The sequence below is a fragment of the Amborella trichopoda genome, chromosome 9 (genome assembly GCF_054954075.1).
Source record: "Amborella trichopoda isolate Santa Cruz 75 chromosome 9, AtrichopodaSantaCruz75HAP2 v2.0, whole genome shotgun sequence".
In the NCBI taxonomy this organism is placed as follows: Eukaryota; Viridiplantae; Streptophyta; class Magnoliopsida; order Amborellales; family Amborellaceae; genus Amborella; species Amborella trichopoda.
The window spans coordinates 47613957-47628933 of record NC_142344.1 but is presented as its reverse complement, the minus strand read 5'-3'; the positions used below and the strand labels follow the sequence as shown (position 1 = coordinate 47628933).

The window sequence follows — 14977 nt, the reverse complement described above, 5'->3', positions numbered from 1 at the left end:
TGGGTAGGGAGAGAGAGAATTGTTAAAGAGAGAGAATATAATATGGATCTTATGGGGAGACCTCATTTTATAGATTTTCTATGCCATAGATTTTAGCCATGTCTCTAAAGGCTATTCACCACAGTAAGGGCCAAACAGTCCATGGGCTCTCATTTGGGCATACTCCGACATCATCAAGTGATAACCCACTAAACCCTTCTCGTTAGATCCCTATGCTCAGGTATCTTGAGTTTTTTCAAACATTGGCTGGCCTAGCTCGTCGAGCCTAGCCCGAGTATCAACAAATAACATTTGCCTAGTATGGTCCACAAACGGACCACACTCCCACTCAGTTTATGTTCCAGTATATTAAATGTTCACACAAGCTCTCATAAGGCCTTTAAAGACCCCCTAACCCAACATAAATATCATGATATAATTTGTCCCTCCTTTAGAGAAATAATTTGATGGTTTCATGAGCTAAAGTGTAGTATCAGTCACCCCCAAATCCATTCCTTTTAATTGGGGAAATAAATCAAGTTCTCCGATTTGAAATCCAAATTGAATGTCACCAAAATTTGCTTGATAAGTATTCTCACCTTCCCGGTCCATGGAATCCAAGGTTGTTGGGGACTTTGAACTGAAAAACTCACTGTTTGATAACTTGTTTGGATACCCAGTGAACGTTGTATCCTTTGCTTGATTGAACATAGGATTATTGGATTCTTGAAATTAGAAAAATTTAAAAGTGCATTAAACATATAATAGATGAGATATTGATATTTATCAAATAATGATGAGATTTAAATCATAGTCTATCCTTGGTACAACTAACATGATAGATGGTTCATAACACTAAAAAATGTTTACACTTTGCATTATATTACATTTAAAATATCTACTTTCTTTAGTGTTTGATCAAATCCCTTATGGTGGTACATTTCTCGTGAATTATAAACCATACAACTTGATATTATGATTTTCTACAAAAACTTATTTCACATAAATTGGTAATATAACTTAGGTATGTGAATTGGGATGGGAGATCCTACTAGTAGAGCAACCCCAACTGGTATAGATGTGTAACGTACCAGCCCAGTTGATGGGTGACAATCCATGCAGTGTATGACAATATATCCAATCTCTTACAATTATATAAGCCTTCTTCATAATTCGATGTGATCTCCACCAGTTTATTAGTGATCCCACCCACTTAACGGTGCGGTAGAATTGTGGTGAACGTATGTAAGTAATGCGTCCTACTATTTTATTGTCGGTGTTGGAAATTAAATTTAGAGTCATTATAAAGATTTCCAATGCCCAAAGTGTTGCTTGGATGAGGACATAAGATGAGGCTTTATTTTATTTTTCATAAAGCCTAGGCCCTATGAAAACTTCATCATTTATAGTTGAGCAATGATTTCATGCAGCCCTTGTATAGTAATATGATGCAACAACCTTAAAAAACCATCTTATGGATCCAAATTTTGAAATATACACTTTTTTTTTTTCTAATGAACAAGTACAAAAAAGAAAAATTTAAAAACACAAGCTAGAAAGTATTTTTTTAACCCAATTAACATAGGCCGTTCATTTTGGTGAGATGCTTAGATCTAGGCCTTAGAATGATGTTTTTCATGTCCAATTTTTTTTGATGGGTTTATTATCATTAGATGAACAATGTTACAAAAGAAAAAAAAGATTTTGAGTTTATAAAGGCTAAGATCTTGAAATTCACAACATGAATGGTCTAGATTCATTTTAAGAAGGGACTCATTTTGACTATATCTAGGGTTCAAATTGAACATTTTTGTTTTGGGGGGGGGGGGGGGGGGGAGGGGAGATTGATTATTGAGATGACGAGAGTGTATATACAAAATTTGGGGTCATACAAATACCACAAATATGGTTTTCTAAAAGTGTTGTTGTATTATACTATGTTACAACCGTTGCATTAGATTATTGCTCTTTATAGTTTTATATGTTGTTACTTGGTGGCTTCCTCGCACTTTGGTTCTCACAAGCCATAGACAAACAATCCTAATTAATAAAGATAAATAAATAAAGATACATATCAAACCAAATATTATTCTAGCTGTACATACAAACAATCCTAATTCAGTAACACAAGTCTAGTTGGTTATTCCATAAATGAGAGAAGCCAAGTTTTGAGTATAAAACATAACCAAGTACCATGAAGAACAAGAAAGATAAGATACCAAAAACTTGAATTTAGTTGGTAAAAATACATTTTGTTGGTAAATAATGCAATTTTAATTAATAAAGAATACATTTTAGTTGGTAAGAATACCTTAAAATATAAAGTACAAAGTACATAAATTTTTTCTAAAAGATGTTACTTTCTAAAATTAAATATTTACAGAGTATATTACAAAGTTAAATCAATAAAATATCATAAAATATTAAACTATAATTTTTTGTGAAAAGATTTAGATTTTAATACAAAAGGCATAAAACATGTTGTAAATCTCTACAAAATACAGAGGGCATAAGATACTATGTAAATATCGAAAAAGTATTAAATAAAACTATGTAGAATATAGAGAGTATAAAATATTTCCTAGATGTATAGAATTACCCTGTAAATCTCTAAAATTACTTTGTAAATCTCTACAACACAGAAGGTGTAAAATTTTACTACATAAGATCTCAACATATATATGAATTAACATTGTAAAATCAGATATCTATATAGCAAAATTACATATTTACTCTGTAAATCTTTGTAAAATCTATACACTTGATTTTTTATACAGTAAAATGTATGGATTTGACTGTGTAAAAATCTGTAAATTATTTAAGAGCATGTAGTTGTACTTGTTATACTTATATGAATTATCTATTGTTTAGCAGTGTCCAATATAATAACTTGTAGACTAAAATATATTATCTTAAACGAATCTTTGCTCCCTCAGGAGTATCCAATGGCTAAAATTTTGAATACTGTATGAAAAATAGGCATCTTAGCCATCGTAATTTACATATGGCGGCCTACATGTGAAATGCAATTTCGAAACTGTAGTATTCTGCTCATTGTTGTACTTTCTTTTTCTCTATTTCTTCTTTCGATTTTCTCCATTTCCTTGTCACTTAATTCCCGCATTGCCCACTTATATTAACTCAACAACACGTATACTATGCTCCCTCAAGAGCATAGTTTACTTCTACGCACTTAGTTGAAAGCCCTACTTAGCCATATTTTTCCAAGTTGAAATTATGGGAACTACTTAAAAATAAGCAGATGATTATTCTAAAAATATAAATTAAAATTTGAGTTTTTTAACACTTAAATCTCACCACAGAAAAGTTGGATGGTTTACATTCAACCAAGTATTGTCGTTGTTGTTGTTGCTGTTGTTGATGTTGTTGCTGCTGTTGCTACTGTTGCTGTTGCTGTTGTTGCTCCCCGCTGCTGCTGCTGTTGCAGCTGTTGTTGCTGGTGTTGTTGTTGTTGTTGTTGTTGCTGTTGTTGTTGTTGTTGTTGTTGCTGTTGCTATTGCTGTTGTTGCTATTGTCGATGTTGTCGTTGTTGTTGCTGCTGCTGCTGCTGTTGTTGCTGCTGCTGCTGCTGCTGTTGTTGCTGTTGTTGATGTTGTTACTGTTGTTGTGGTTGTTGTTGTTGTTGTTGTTACTGTTGCTGTTGCTGCTGTTGCTGCTGTTGTTGCTGTTGTTGTTGTTGTTATTGTTGCTGATGTTGCTGTTGTTGCTGATGTTGTTGCTGTTGTTGTTGCTGCTGTTGTTGTTGCTGTTGTTGTTGCTGTTGTTGTTGTTATTGCTGATGTTGCTGTTGTTGCTAATGTTGTTGCTGCTGTTGTTGCTGCTGCTGTTGCTGCTGTTGTTGCTGCTGTTGTTGTTGATGATACTGTTGTTACTGTTGTTGTTGTTGTTGTTGTTGCTGTTGTTGCTGTTGCTGCTGCTGCTGCTATTGCTGTTGCTGTTGCGATTGCTCTTGTTGTTACTCTTGTTGTTGCTCTTGTTGTTGCTCTTATTGTTGTTGTTGTTGCTGCTGTTGTTGCTGCTGTTGTTGTTGCTACTGCCGTTGTTGTTGTTGTTGTTGCTGTTGTTGTTGTTGTTGCTGTTGTTGTTGTTGCTGTTGCTGTTGTTGTTGTATAAAGAGGTCATAGTTATTTTTGCTTGTTAGATGCAAACTCATACAGCAAAAAATACCCTTAGTTGCGTTCAAAGTCTAAATTTTTTTAAAAAAATTTGGTCACAATTCAAGAACTTAGATTTCTTATCCGATAACTAAGTGGTCACGACGCTTACCGATACGAAAAGCAAATAATTTTGTATGAGCACGACCAAGGGAGCATGCTGTGCATCTCCTCCCTCGCTAAAAACATCTACTAAGGAGAATTATTTTCGTCTAAAATTTTGGAAGACACATAATAATTATTAAATAATTATTTTTAAAAGAAAAAAATGACAATTTTAAATTTTTGTGACTCTTTGATCTGGTCCTTCAAAAATTGGAAAGTCTCTTTTTCATATTGAGGCATATAACTTTTTCCTATTACATAAAGAGTTTATTTCTGATTTTTTTTTTTTACTAAGATTATTTTATGGGTTGTTAGGGTTAGATCCCAAAATTTGAGATCCAAAAAGTATCCTATCTTGACACAGGGACGAAATAGATGGCTTGCTCCTATGGAGGAGGGCAGTTTGTATTATACAGTCCCTAATCTGATTGTGCAAAACACCCATTAGTATCAGTTAAGGGAAAGCATAGTATACACGCCGTCCATTCTCCAGATGCATAGCAGAGATGAAACACAGTCCCACCTGAAGGTGAACTGTAGTCGATCTCCACCATCTATCACAATAGTGGACTGTGGTTCCCTTGCATGTACATCGTCTGTCATATGCATCACATGCGTACACAACTGTAAAGCATTTTAATAGTGAGATGAAAAGTAGCCTATGAGTTGGGGGACCCATTTCTACATCTGTCTCCGGAGGTATCAAACATCATTTTAAAATGGATATAAAATTGCGGTCCCTTCTCAAGGAATTAAAATGTAGCAGTTCAATATAATTTTTTCAGAAAATTATCTTTTTAATTTTTAAATTTGTTTACTTTTTATATATTAATAATCTCCATATTAGAGACTATTTATATCTAAAAACTTAAGTCTAAATTTGATCGTAAAATTAGATTAAAGGAGGGCTGCATGTCCTATGACTCAAAAAACTTTGTGCATGCCCACACATTTGTTTCGCATGAAAATGTTTATTAGAAAATTTTTTACACGAAAGAATTTTTTTATGTAATTAGATGTAAAAATATTTTCACACAAATTTATTTTAATGCATATTTTTAAAATAATTAGAAGCTAATTAATGTGAAAATATTTCAACACTTAACTAAATATTTTCACGCTTATTTTTATGCAAAGCAAACACCGTTGCATGAATCTCAACCTTCAAGCATAATCCAATCCAATTGCGAATTAACTTATGCACACTCTCTAATAGGTACACGTAGTATACATACAATGCATGAATCACTTAGTTATAAGGAGAAAGAAAAACATAAAAGATAAGAAATCTTCACAGGCATAAGACATCCTTGTACAAAAAGAGTTATAGGCATCGGAAATCGTTATGATGGCTTTAAAATTAATTTTTAAAACCAACAATTAAATTTAAAGTTAATAAAGTAGTATAGAACTTGCGGATCCGTAAACATTTATTTCTTGAATGAAGTGGACAATACAAATAAATCATTCAATGTACACCATTTTTAATATTTGAAATCCTAATTTTTTTATTCAAATATAACCATCAACCCGAGATAATTGAATTGATTTGAAAGTTTTTCAACCCCACAAGTACAATTTTCAGTGAGGTACAAGATGCGGTTGTACTATTTTAATAAGCTGCAGCCCTATTTAAAAAAAAAAAAGTGGATAAATGAGAGATAAAGGTCGATTAGGGGGAGTTGATGGAAGATGCGTAGGGTTAGGGGAAGGTGGGGCCCACAGTGAAATAGGATTTGGTGGGCGAGAGTGGTTGTAAGGGCACGCACCCATCTGGGCTTGTGGCTGAGACGTGCCCCTTCATCAACGCGGGCCCCGCCGCGCACCCAGCAGGGCCCCTCTCTCTTAACCTTGTGGCCAAAACCAAAAGAAGGCCCTTCTCGAAGATCCCCCCCCTCTCTCTCTCTTCCCTTTCTTCACTCTCTCTCTCTCTCTACATCTTCTCTGCTTTCACTCTCTCTCTCTACCTCTCTCTCCCCCCACTCTGTTCTCTCTCTCTCATCTCCCTGTAACGCACTCTTCTCTCTCTCCTATCCTGCTCTGTCACTCTGATTCTCTCTCTAACACACTGACATCTCTCCTTTGCTCCCAGGTCCTCCTCTCCATTTATAAACCATTCTGCAACCTGCCCTTTTTCCCTCTCTCTCTCTCTCTCTCTCTCTTTCTCCATTTATAAATTAATCTGAGACCTGACCTCTTTTCTTTTCTTTTCTTGCACTTATAAATTCATCCTCCCTCCCCCACTCAGATACAAATTCGCCTGTTAGATCACCTTTTTCTTCTTCTTTTCTTTTCTGTAGTTTGACGACATGAACAGATAACTAGGGTTTTGTTTGATCTTTCCCTTTCTTTTTGTTTTCTCCTCTTGGTCTTCCTCCTCCCCTACTACTTTGTTCTGATTTTTTTTTAGTGGGAGTCTTGGGGGCTGTGTGAATTGGTGATGATGGAGGCTTGGAAGAGGGAGAAATGACGGGCGGCGGAGTCGGGAATTATGCGAACCCTTTGTGATGCTTGCGAAGGCGCTCCTGCCATCTTCTTTTGTGCTGCGGACGAGGCTGCTCTCTGTCGGGCCTGTGACAACAAGGTACTTCTTTTCTCTATCAACTAGTCTCTCTCTCTCTCTCTCTGGTTGTGATCGTCATAATGGTGGTGATCACAACCATCTTCTCTTTTATTGATCAGATGCTTAATTTCCCCATCGTTAGGTCCTGGCTTTGGGTCAATTTCATTGTTGTTTCAATGTTCAGAGCTGTGATGAATTTTCATTTATAGTCCGGTCATTTCGATCGGAATTTGAAGGTCTGATAAACCAGGAGAAAAAGGTTGCAGTTTGTTGACCTGAATGGTTTGGAGGACACTTGCTCTATTTGAATCATTTGCAACCTTTCAGGTGTTCTTGATTCTTGATACATACTGTTTAGTTATTAAATTCAAAACTGTAATGGATCTCATTTGAGACTCTCAGATTATATTGATAGGCTAATAGTTTGCAAATTGCTTCGGCTAATTGATTTGAATGCTCCTTTTGCAGGCTAAAATCACTATGAAAATACTTTTCTGTGATAATCAGTGACTATGCTAGTTGTGTCCAACTACATAACTCAATAGACGCTTCATTTTAATTATGCTTGAAATCAGGTCCATATTTTTAGCAAAATAGAGGCTAGCTGCTTTGGCATCTATTTTTCCCCACTTCAAGACTTACTGAATTCTTCATTGAAGCTCTTTTTACACACATAACTCTGTGTTCCGGCTCACAGGTTTGGAAATCTGCCTATTTATTAGCAAAATATATATGCACATCTAAATGCATATAGACATTCATGGCATATGCATAATGTCTTGGACTTCATTCATGTACTATGGGGATCAATCAATGAGATGATCTGCACTTGATGTGTACAACTCAAGCATGGATACCCAAGCTAAACTTTGATCTACTGGCTCGCATAATATACATCAATAACTTGCACTAGGATTTCTAGGGCTTGGGGTGAACAAGATTACTCTTAGATCTGCTCATTTGTATGTAAAAGAAAGCTTAGGGTCTGTTTGGATGACAATTAATTTTATCTGGAATAGGCTATTTTATTTGAGATTAAAATACTCTGGATAACATTGTTCTCTTGTTGTTAGGTACATATATTTAATTTTTTTTGGCAATTTAACGTATTTTTTAGTTATTTTTGGCTAAAAACATGTGGTTTTCAGCAAATTACTTGGAATAAAGTAAAAACAGCTTTTCGAAAAGATATATTTAGAACTGCATAGAAGTTTATCTCAAATAAGTTATTAATGCACACTGCCAAACAACAGAAAATTCATTATCAAGATTAACTTTATTGGGACACTAAATTATCAGTGATGCCATTAAAGAATATGTTGGAGCAGCTATGGAGGTGTCAATGATGGAACTTATCTTGTAGTTATTGAAGGACCCAGCTGGAGAAGATAGTTGGTCTCACTTGTAATTGCATATTCATATGGTTTGGTGAACATATGTACTCACAGATGGGCATTAGGAGGTGAATGCAAGTGCTTCAGTGCACGTTTGTGGTCATTAATGTGGGTATGGGCTTGGAAGTGCAAGCGAGCGTATGCATGGACTTTCCTACTTAAAACTAATGTTTTTCTTGTAGTGTTATTCATTGTTCTTAAGCATGGATTGGACCGACCGGTCTAACCAGTCGAACTACGGACCAGTCCCTTGGCTGGTCCAGTCCGATAATCAAACTGAATACTTGTCAAAACCGTCAGGTGACCAGTCAGACTTAGCTGACCAAGTGCTTTTCTTTTGCCAATTTGATGAGCCCTTTTCTGGCCCATAAATTGGACTTTTCAACCTAGTTTAGGTGGATCTTTCCAGTGTTTTTTTGCTTCTTCTCTGTCTTCACCTTTTATCATACCCACCTACCATATTTAGAATGAGTTTATGCCAGAATACCTTGTTTTTCTCTCTACTATATCTCCCAATATTTTTATCTTTTCCTGAATTTTTGGCCAAATTTCCCCCTTTCTAACCCGATTTTTATTTTTTCAATTATTTTTCCTTCTTTATGATTTTTTATTTATTCTTTTATTTTTTAATGCGTAAGTTCTCTCTACTCTATATCATGCGACGTAATATTTTCATATTTTTCTGAATTTTGGTCAAACCCCGACCTTGGTTTAGTGTTTTTACCTATTTTTCCTTACTTATATTTTTATTAATTAATTCTCTGACTTCTATATACAGACCTTTTTTAAAATGGTCATACCCATCTAACCATTGGTCTTATTTATATTTTTATTAATTAATTCTCTGACTTCTATAGACAGACCTTTTTTAAAATGGTCATACCCGTCCAACCATTGGTCCAATGGATTTCAGCTGGCCAGTCTAGTCCTGATAACACTGGTGTTATTTGTGATTTGAGTTTCTTTCCTTCAGTATATAAACTTTGATAGTTTGATATGTTTCTTTGTTTTTATGTGTGCGTGTGTGCATGCTTGTGTCAGTGTGTGTGTGTGCATATTTTATTTATTTATATTTGTTCATATACATTTAAGTTTATGTATTTTTACCTCCCGCAATTACTCTGTGGAAAATTACTATACAAGCATTTATATACATATACACATAGTAATTACTGTATGTATGCATTTAGATCACATACATATAGTTTTATGATTTACCCATTTGGGTGTATGTCTCGCTCTTTTATAGACAATCAAACAACTCAGTTGATATCGGGTGTTAGCAAATCTCTATTGCATAGTTATCTTGGTAAATCACTTATACAGCTACAACACTTTCAGTTCATTAACTGTGAGCTGTATGGGGTGGTTAGCGTTTATGCATTTATAATTCGTATACCATAAGAACTAAAATAGACCACAAAATTTGTATTGAAAACCTTCTTTAATTCTTCTATCAACCATATAGCAATTGTGAAGAGAATCTATTAACCCGGGTAACCATATTTAGTAGTCAAAAAGCAATGGGGCAGTGGCTGTAAATGGTCATGATGGTTGCCTGGGGTGGTCTACAAAATGATGGGAAAGAGTTCAAAGTACATTGCCTTGCTCAAATTGATGAGAACTCAAAATGAAGCACTAACAGATACTTTGTCAAAAAAATGAAGCACTAATAGATAAAGACATCGGTTAAGGCCAACTAGTTGAACATAAGAATTATAAATGGGAAAGGGGCTTGGGTTGTGGTGTTAGCACCTCACCTCCTAGTTACCACGTTGTGGTTTCTATTCCCACCACTAACACTTCTACTTGAAAAAATGAGTAGGGGCCTGTCTTCCCCACTGAATTACCCAGAAAAAAAAAAAGAATTATAAATTAATCATATGTGCAACAAGGACAAATGGTTTATATATATATATATATATACCGTGAAATACCATTTGCAGCCAAGCAGGCCTTTTGTTCTTCAAAGAAATTCATCTACTTTATTCTTGATATTGTATACCCAGTTCCAACAGCTGTTCTCTTAATGGTAGATCAACATGGTCCCAGGTCTGATACTTAACCAATGCACTTATCTCTTCCTTGAATCTCATTGCCAACAATTTTGAGAAGTAAGCTCAGTTTAGTCAGAACGAAAATGTGAAAAATTTATGGCCTCTAGGAAAGCTGTTAAATATAGCAATGGCTCATCATGGGGTCTATCTTTGTCAGTATGGGAAGAAGTGTACCATGGGGATTCATATTATTTTGATTTTGATTTTAATTGTCCCGAGACCCAATTATTCTCCTAATTTAGGATGGCAAATGAGAACTGATAATGCACTTTGATAAAAGTCTGAGCTTCAAAAGAAAAAGAAGAATATTAAGGGTCAAATATTGGAGACAGTCTTCTTGTCTGGTAGCAGAAATTTGAAATGGAATGGCCACCTCAGTATTGTGATAAATGCTAGTTGGGTAGAGTTGGGGGCATAGCACATTTTCTTCTTTTTTTTTTACCATTCTCCATTCAATGGAATTTCAATTGTCCTAAACATTGAAAGCAAATTTTTATAGATGGATGTATCCAAAATAATCTTGAAGGTTGAATATGACAGAAACTATATCATATTCTCTCTATGAATAGATTTGAGGGCTATTATGGGAAATATATACCGTTGGTTGTCTTTGATGGTTAATATGATTTGAGATAATTATACTTTGTGTGTTACTTCATGATAAACTTGAAGGAACACTAGAAACTGTTTGGAAAGATTTAGGATTGTAAATCGTGGAAGGGCTGATTGTGAGGTTTCTGAAGGCATTCCATGGAGTTGACTAGTAATAAGAAATAGAAAAAGAAAAAATATAGAAAGGTTTTGTTGGTTGGGCCCAGACTTATGTTGGAAGATACTTTCTGCAAGCCTATTAACAAAACAAAGAACACTTTCTTTAGGACATAGCATTATATCAGTTGTATCATTGGTGTTAGTATGGTTTATTCTGAGGGTTTGTACTCTAGGTCTCAAGTGGATGATCCGTTTCAATAGTATAGTTCGGGATAAATTATTAGCAGTGCCATGTGTTTGCTGGTTGTGCATGTTTCATGGTTATGGAATGTCAAATTCAAGTTTTTCCATATTGTCATTACCATCCTTATATTGTTTGCAACTATGTCCTCAGTTTTTCAGCAGGTGATATTAGTCTTCTATTTTGATTCGCTCAGAAATGACAATCCCCACAGTGCACCTGGTCTGTTCTTTGCTTTCTCACTTGTCTTTGTCGTTGTTATGTTGGACTATTGAGTAACGAAATAAAGAAACTAGTTGGTCTTGATAATTGTTCTAAGCCTGCACTATAGATAATGTATATATGTTGGAGTTTATCGTCTTTTGGATGTTTCATTAACATTCCCATCTCGAATAGTCCTTGTTTGAAAATTTTGAAAAACCTTGATAGCATGATTGCTTTACCTCATTCTAGTAGGAAGCATCCTGCTATTTATATTTCACTAGCTCTTCTTTTGTTCAGTTACACAACCTAGACTTTCAACATCATCATCGACGATGATTTCATAGTTTCTGGGAAACTGGAATGGCAGGTCCACATGTGTAACAAGCTGGCAAGTAGACATGTAAGAGTGAGACTTGCTGATCCAAGTGACGTCCCTCGGTGTGACATTTGTGAGAATTCACCAGGTACACACTGAGTACCACCTATTGTCAGATTTTTTTTGTTCTTTTTCCTATTTCTTCAATTCAAGTAACTGAATATTATCTTTTTCAATTGGATCATTGGATGTAGCTTTCTTTTACTGCGAAATAGATGGAAGTTCTCTCTGCCTGCAATGTGACATGGCTGTACATGTTGGGGGCAAAAGAACGCATGAGAGATATCTTTTGTTGAGGCAGAGGGTTGAGGTTAGTGACTCAGTGACTGGAGAAGGCTGGTTTTGATGTGGGTTTTTGAGGGGGAGCTCCGAATTATCTTCCAATTAACACCTGCATTGTTTCTTTGTAGTTTATAGGGGACAAGCCAACTCCCATTGAAGACCATGCTTGGCAACCAATGGAGAAGGTTGAGTACAAGAGGGATCAGAATATGCAGCCTCATTTGATGATGAATCGAGAAGGCCCAAAAGAGAACAATATCAATCACCAGGGCCCACGTGTTCCAACATATGACAGCAATGCTAACAATGACAAGCATGATGCGAAATTGATTGATTTGAATGCTAGGCCTCATCGAAATCAGGGCCAACCATCTAACTCAAGCCAGGTATAAGCATCTTTACTTTCTAGGAAACTGCAAAAGATGCCATCAGGTTCAAAAGTTAAAGTGCAAGAATACTACCTATTTGAAATATCTGTAGATTGCCTCTATTACCGGGCTTTGTAAACCATTCTTAGATGCCAAAAAAAAAATCCTTTGAAGGCAAGAATGATTTTTTTTCTTTTCTCTTATGCCAACAGCGAGTCTGCCTGTGGCATATTGCTCTCTCTCTCTCTCTCTCTCTCTCTCTCTCTCTCTCTCTCTCTCTCTGTGGCTGGAAGGCGAGTGATGTCATAAAAGCCAATGACTAACCTTCACTGCACATCCCTTCTCTATGCAATAGGGCTCAAGTGGCCAGCAGAATACCCTCAAACTTGCTGCTGCAGCTTGTGTATGTGCATGTGTGTGTGTGTGTGTGAGAGAGAGAGAGAGAGAGAGAGCTTTACCGGCGCAAGAGGAGGAATTGTTCAAAGTTGAGCAACAAAAATATATTTAACTATTTGGATAATGTGAAATGGTTCACTTTAGGGAGAATTAAAACCCTGGGTTGCATATTAGCATTCATGCATCACACAAATACTTTAGTACATATCATCATTTAAATGTTATGATACCTGTTCGACCCCCAGCTATAATCCACAATGGATGGTGAAGATGAGCTTTCCACTTGGGCAGACAGTGGTGAACCTGAGGCTAACTGCTAATGTCCACCGTCTGTTGTTTAATGTTGACAGTTGAGATGAAAAATATCATACTGCCCAATGCACTGCCATATAGAATTTTAAAATCGGTGAACTTTAGAGCTTGTAGGTTGCATGTTTGCCCCCCCCCCCCCCCCCCCTCTACCCCAAAAAAAAATAAAAAAATAAAAATAAAACAATACCTCGGAAAGAAAAAAATGACACCCGGCCCACCCCTCCTCTCTTACTTCTTATTTTTGCATGCAAAACTATATGACAGTTCTCAACTCTAAATATGATAAATATTAAATTTTCTCTGAAGCCATTTTTCAATCTTGTAAACTTTTGGCTCTAAAAATTTTACAATAACATATTTTCAAACCCAAGCTCACCCAAGTTAATTACGTCAGGGTTTTGATGAACTTGCTAGACTTTTCCAACCCATTGATGAACTTGCTAGGCTTGGACTGAACTTGTACTTCTTTTTCTAAAAAAGAAATATTCAACCCAATGGCTGTGATACTCAATTGGGTGCAGAAAAGCAGCGGGATGGACACAGCGAACAACCGTGATTGTGCCAGTTTGGTTCCTGTAGGATCTTTCAAAAGAGAAGTGGCACGTAATTCAGTTGCTGATGCCAAAGATGTAGACATGTGAAGTCAAATTGGTGAGACACTAAGTTTGCCCTCTTTTACCACTGGTATACTCCGTCCTTTTTTTAATGTTCTTGTGTTTTGGTTCCTACAGGTCATGGGCCACTGGTTTTCAATTGTTGCTAATTTATCTTCCTTGCCTTTTATTTTGGTGGTAGGGGGTCGGCAACTGTGGTTGATTTGGTTTGGACTGTAAAAACCTGTGCATGACATCTATGGACCATATGGCATTCTGTGTACACTACGAATTGTACAAAGACGAGAGCTTGCTCTGCTCATTAACTGTTTTTTGCTTAGCATTGGTCCATTGGAGTGTATGGCTGGATCATGTAAAGTAAGTAATGAAATGTAGTGTGCGATGAGGTTCGGTACGAAACCTCACCTCACCCCAACCATGTGATATCTACAGTGGACAGCTGGGATGTGTTGGTCCTCCTCCCATGCCAAAATTTTGTGACTTTGAGCAGGGGGACTGCACACCAGCCATCTGCTGTTGACATCAAAAGACTGTGAAATGCGAAGTTTGCTACAGAACCTCACTGGTGCATTATGAACCCATAAATAAATAATGAGAAATAAGCCATTGGATCATGTTTTCATCGGGTTTTATGAAAATCTTTTTTGAAGGTTAACGGACACATTAGATATGGTTTTCATGTGAGTCGACAAGACTCTGATCCAACATTTGGGTTCAAACCCACATTATGAATGTAGATTTGACATATACAGGATCCATCTCACAAGCATGCATGCATGCACGGGCTTGAGCACACACTATAAGTTGGTGAACTATAGAATAAAATTGTTTATATTGCACAGAGCGGTCACAATCATCTTTGCCCGTTGGGTTTGAAATTAGATGGCTTAAAGTTCAAAAAGGACAATTTATACTTTGTGAAATATTCCAAGTTGTTGAATTTTTTGTCTTCTTTTTTTTTAAATATAATGTTAGCAAGATTTCATTTAAATGATGAAAACCACAACAGTAAATAGCAGAAAAGGAAAGAGCACAAGCAGAAGAGGACAAAAGGAAAAATGGTTATAGTGTAGCTCCAACTGCCTCCGTCATAAGTCTATCAGCTTCACCATTCCTTTCCCCGTTGAATCCAGATTCATGGTGTAGAGTCTGGGGCTTGACACCATTTAATGACATTGGTCAAGTCTCCTTCCACATTCA

General features: G+C 36.1%; 1 protein-coding gene across 22 annotated transcripts; it reads left to right on the top strand.

Annotated features, from left to right (window-relative positions):
• The first annotated feature begins 6090 nt into the window (after nucleotides 1-6090).
• Nucleotides 6091-14397, top strand: BBX18 (B-box zinc finger family protein). Of its 22 annotated transcripts, none has more exons than XM_088846359.1 (7): nucleotides 6091-6843; nucleotides 7291-7519; nucleotides 11797-11893; nucleotides 12000-12115; nucleotides 12216-12473; nucleotides 13685-13814; nucleotides 13959-14105. In XM_088846359.1, exons 3-6 carry the CDS (start codon nucleotides 11803-11805, stop codon nucleotides 13802-13804), a joined length of 585 nt encoding a protein of 194 aa, XP_088702485.1. In that variant the 5' UTR covers nucleotides 6091-6843; nucleotides 7291-7519; nucleotides 11797-11802; the 3' UTR covers nucleotides 13805-13814; nucleotides 13959-14105. The 22 variants fall into 22 exon arrangements, 19 of the variants coding, with proteins under 19 accessions (XP_088702485.1, XP_088702482.1, XP_011627234.1 ...); XM_088846356.1 differs by having other exon boundaries at nucleotides 13895-14105; XM_088846355.1 differs by having other exon boundaries at nucleotides 6302-6843; nucleotides 11727-11893.
• Nucleotides 14398-14977: the final 580 nt, after the last annotated feature.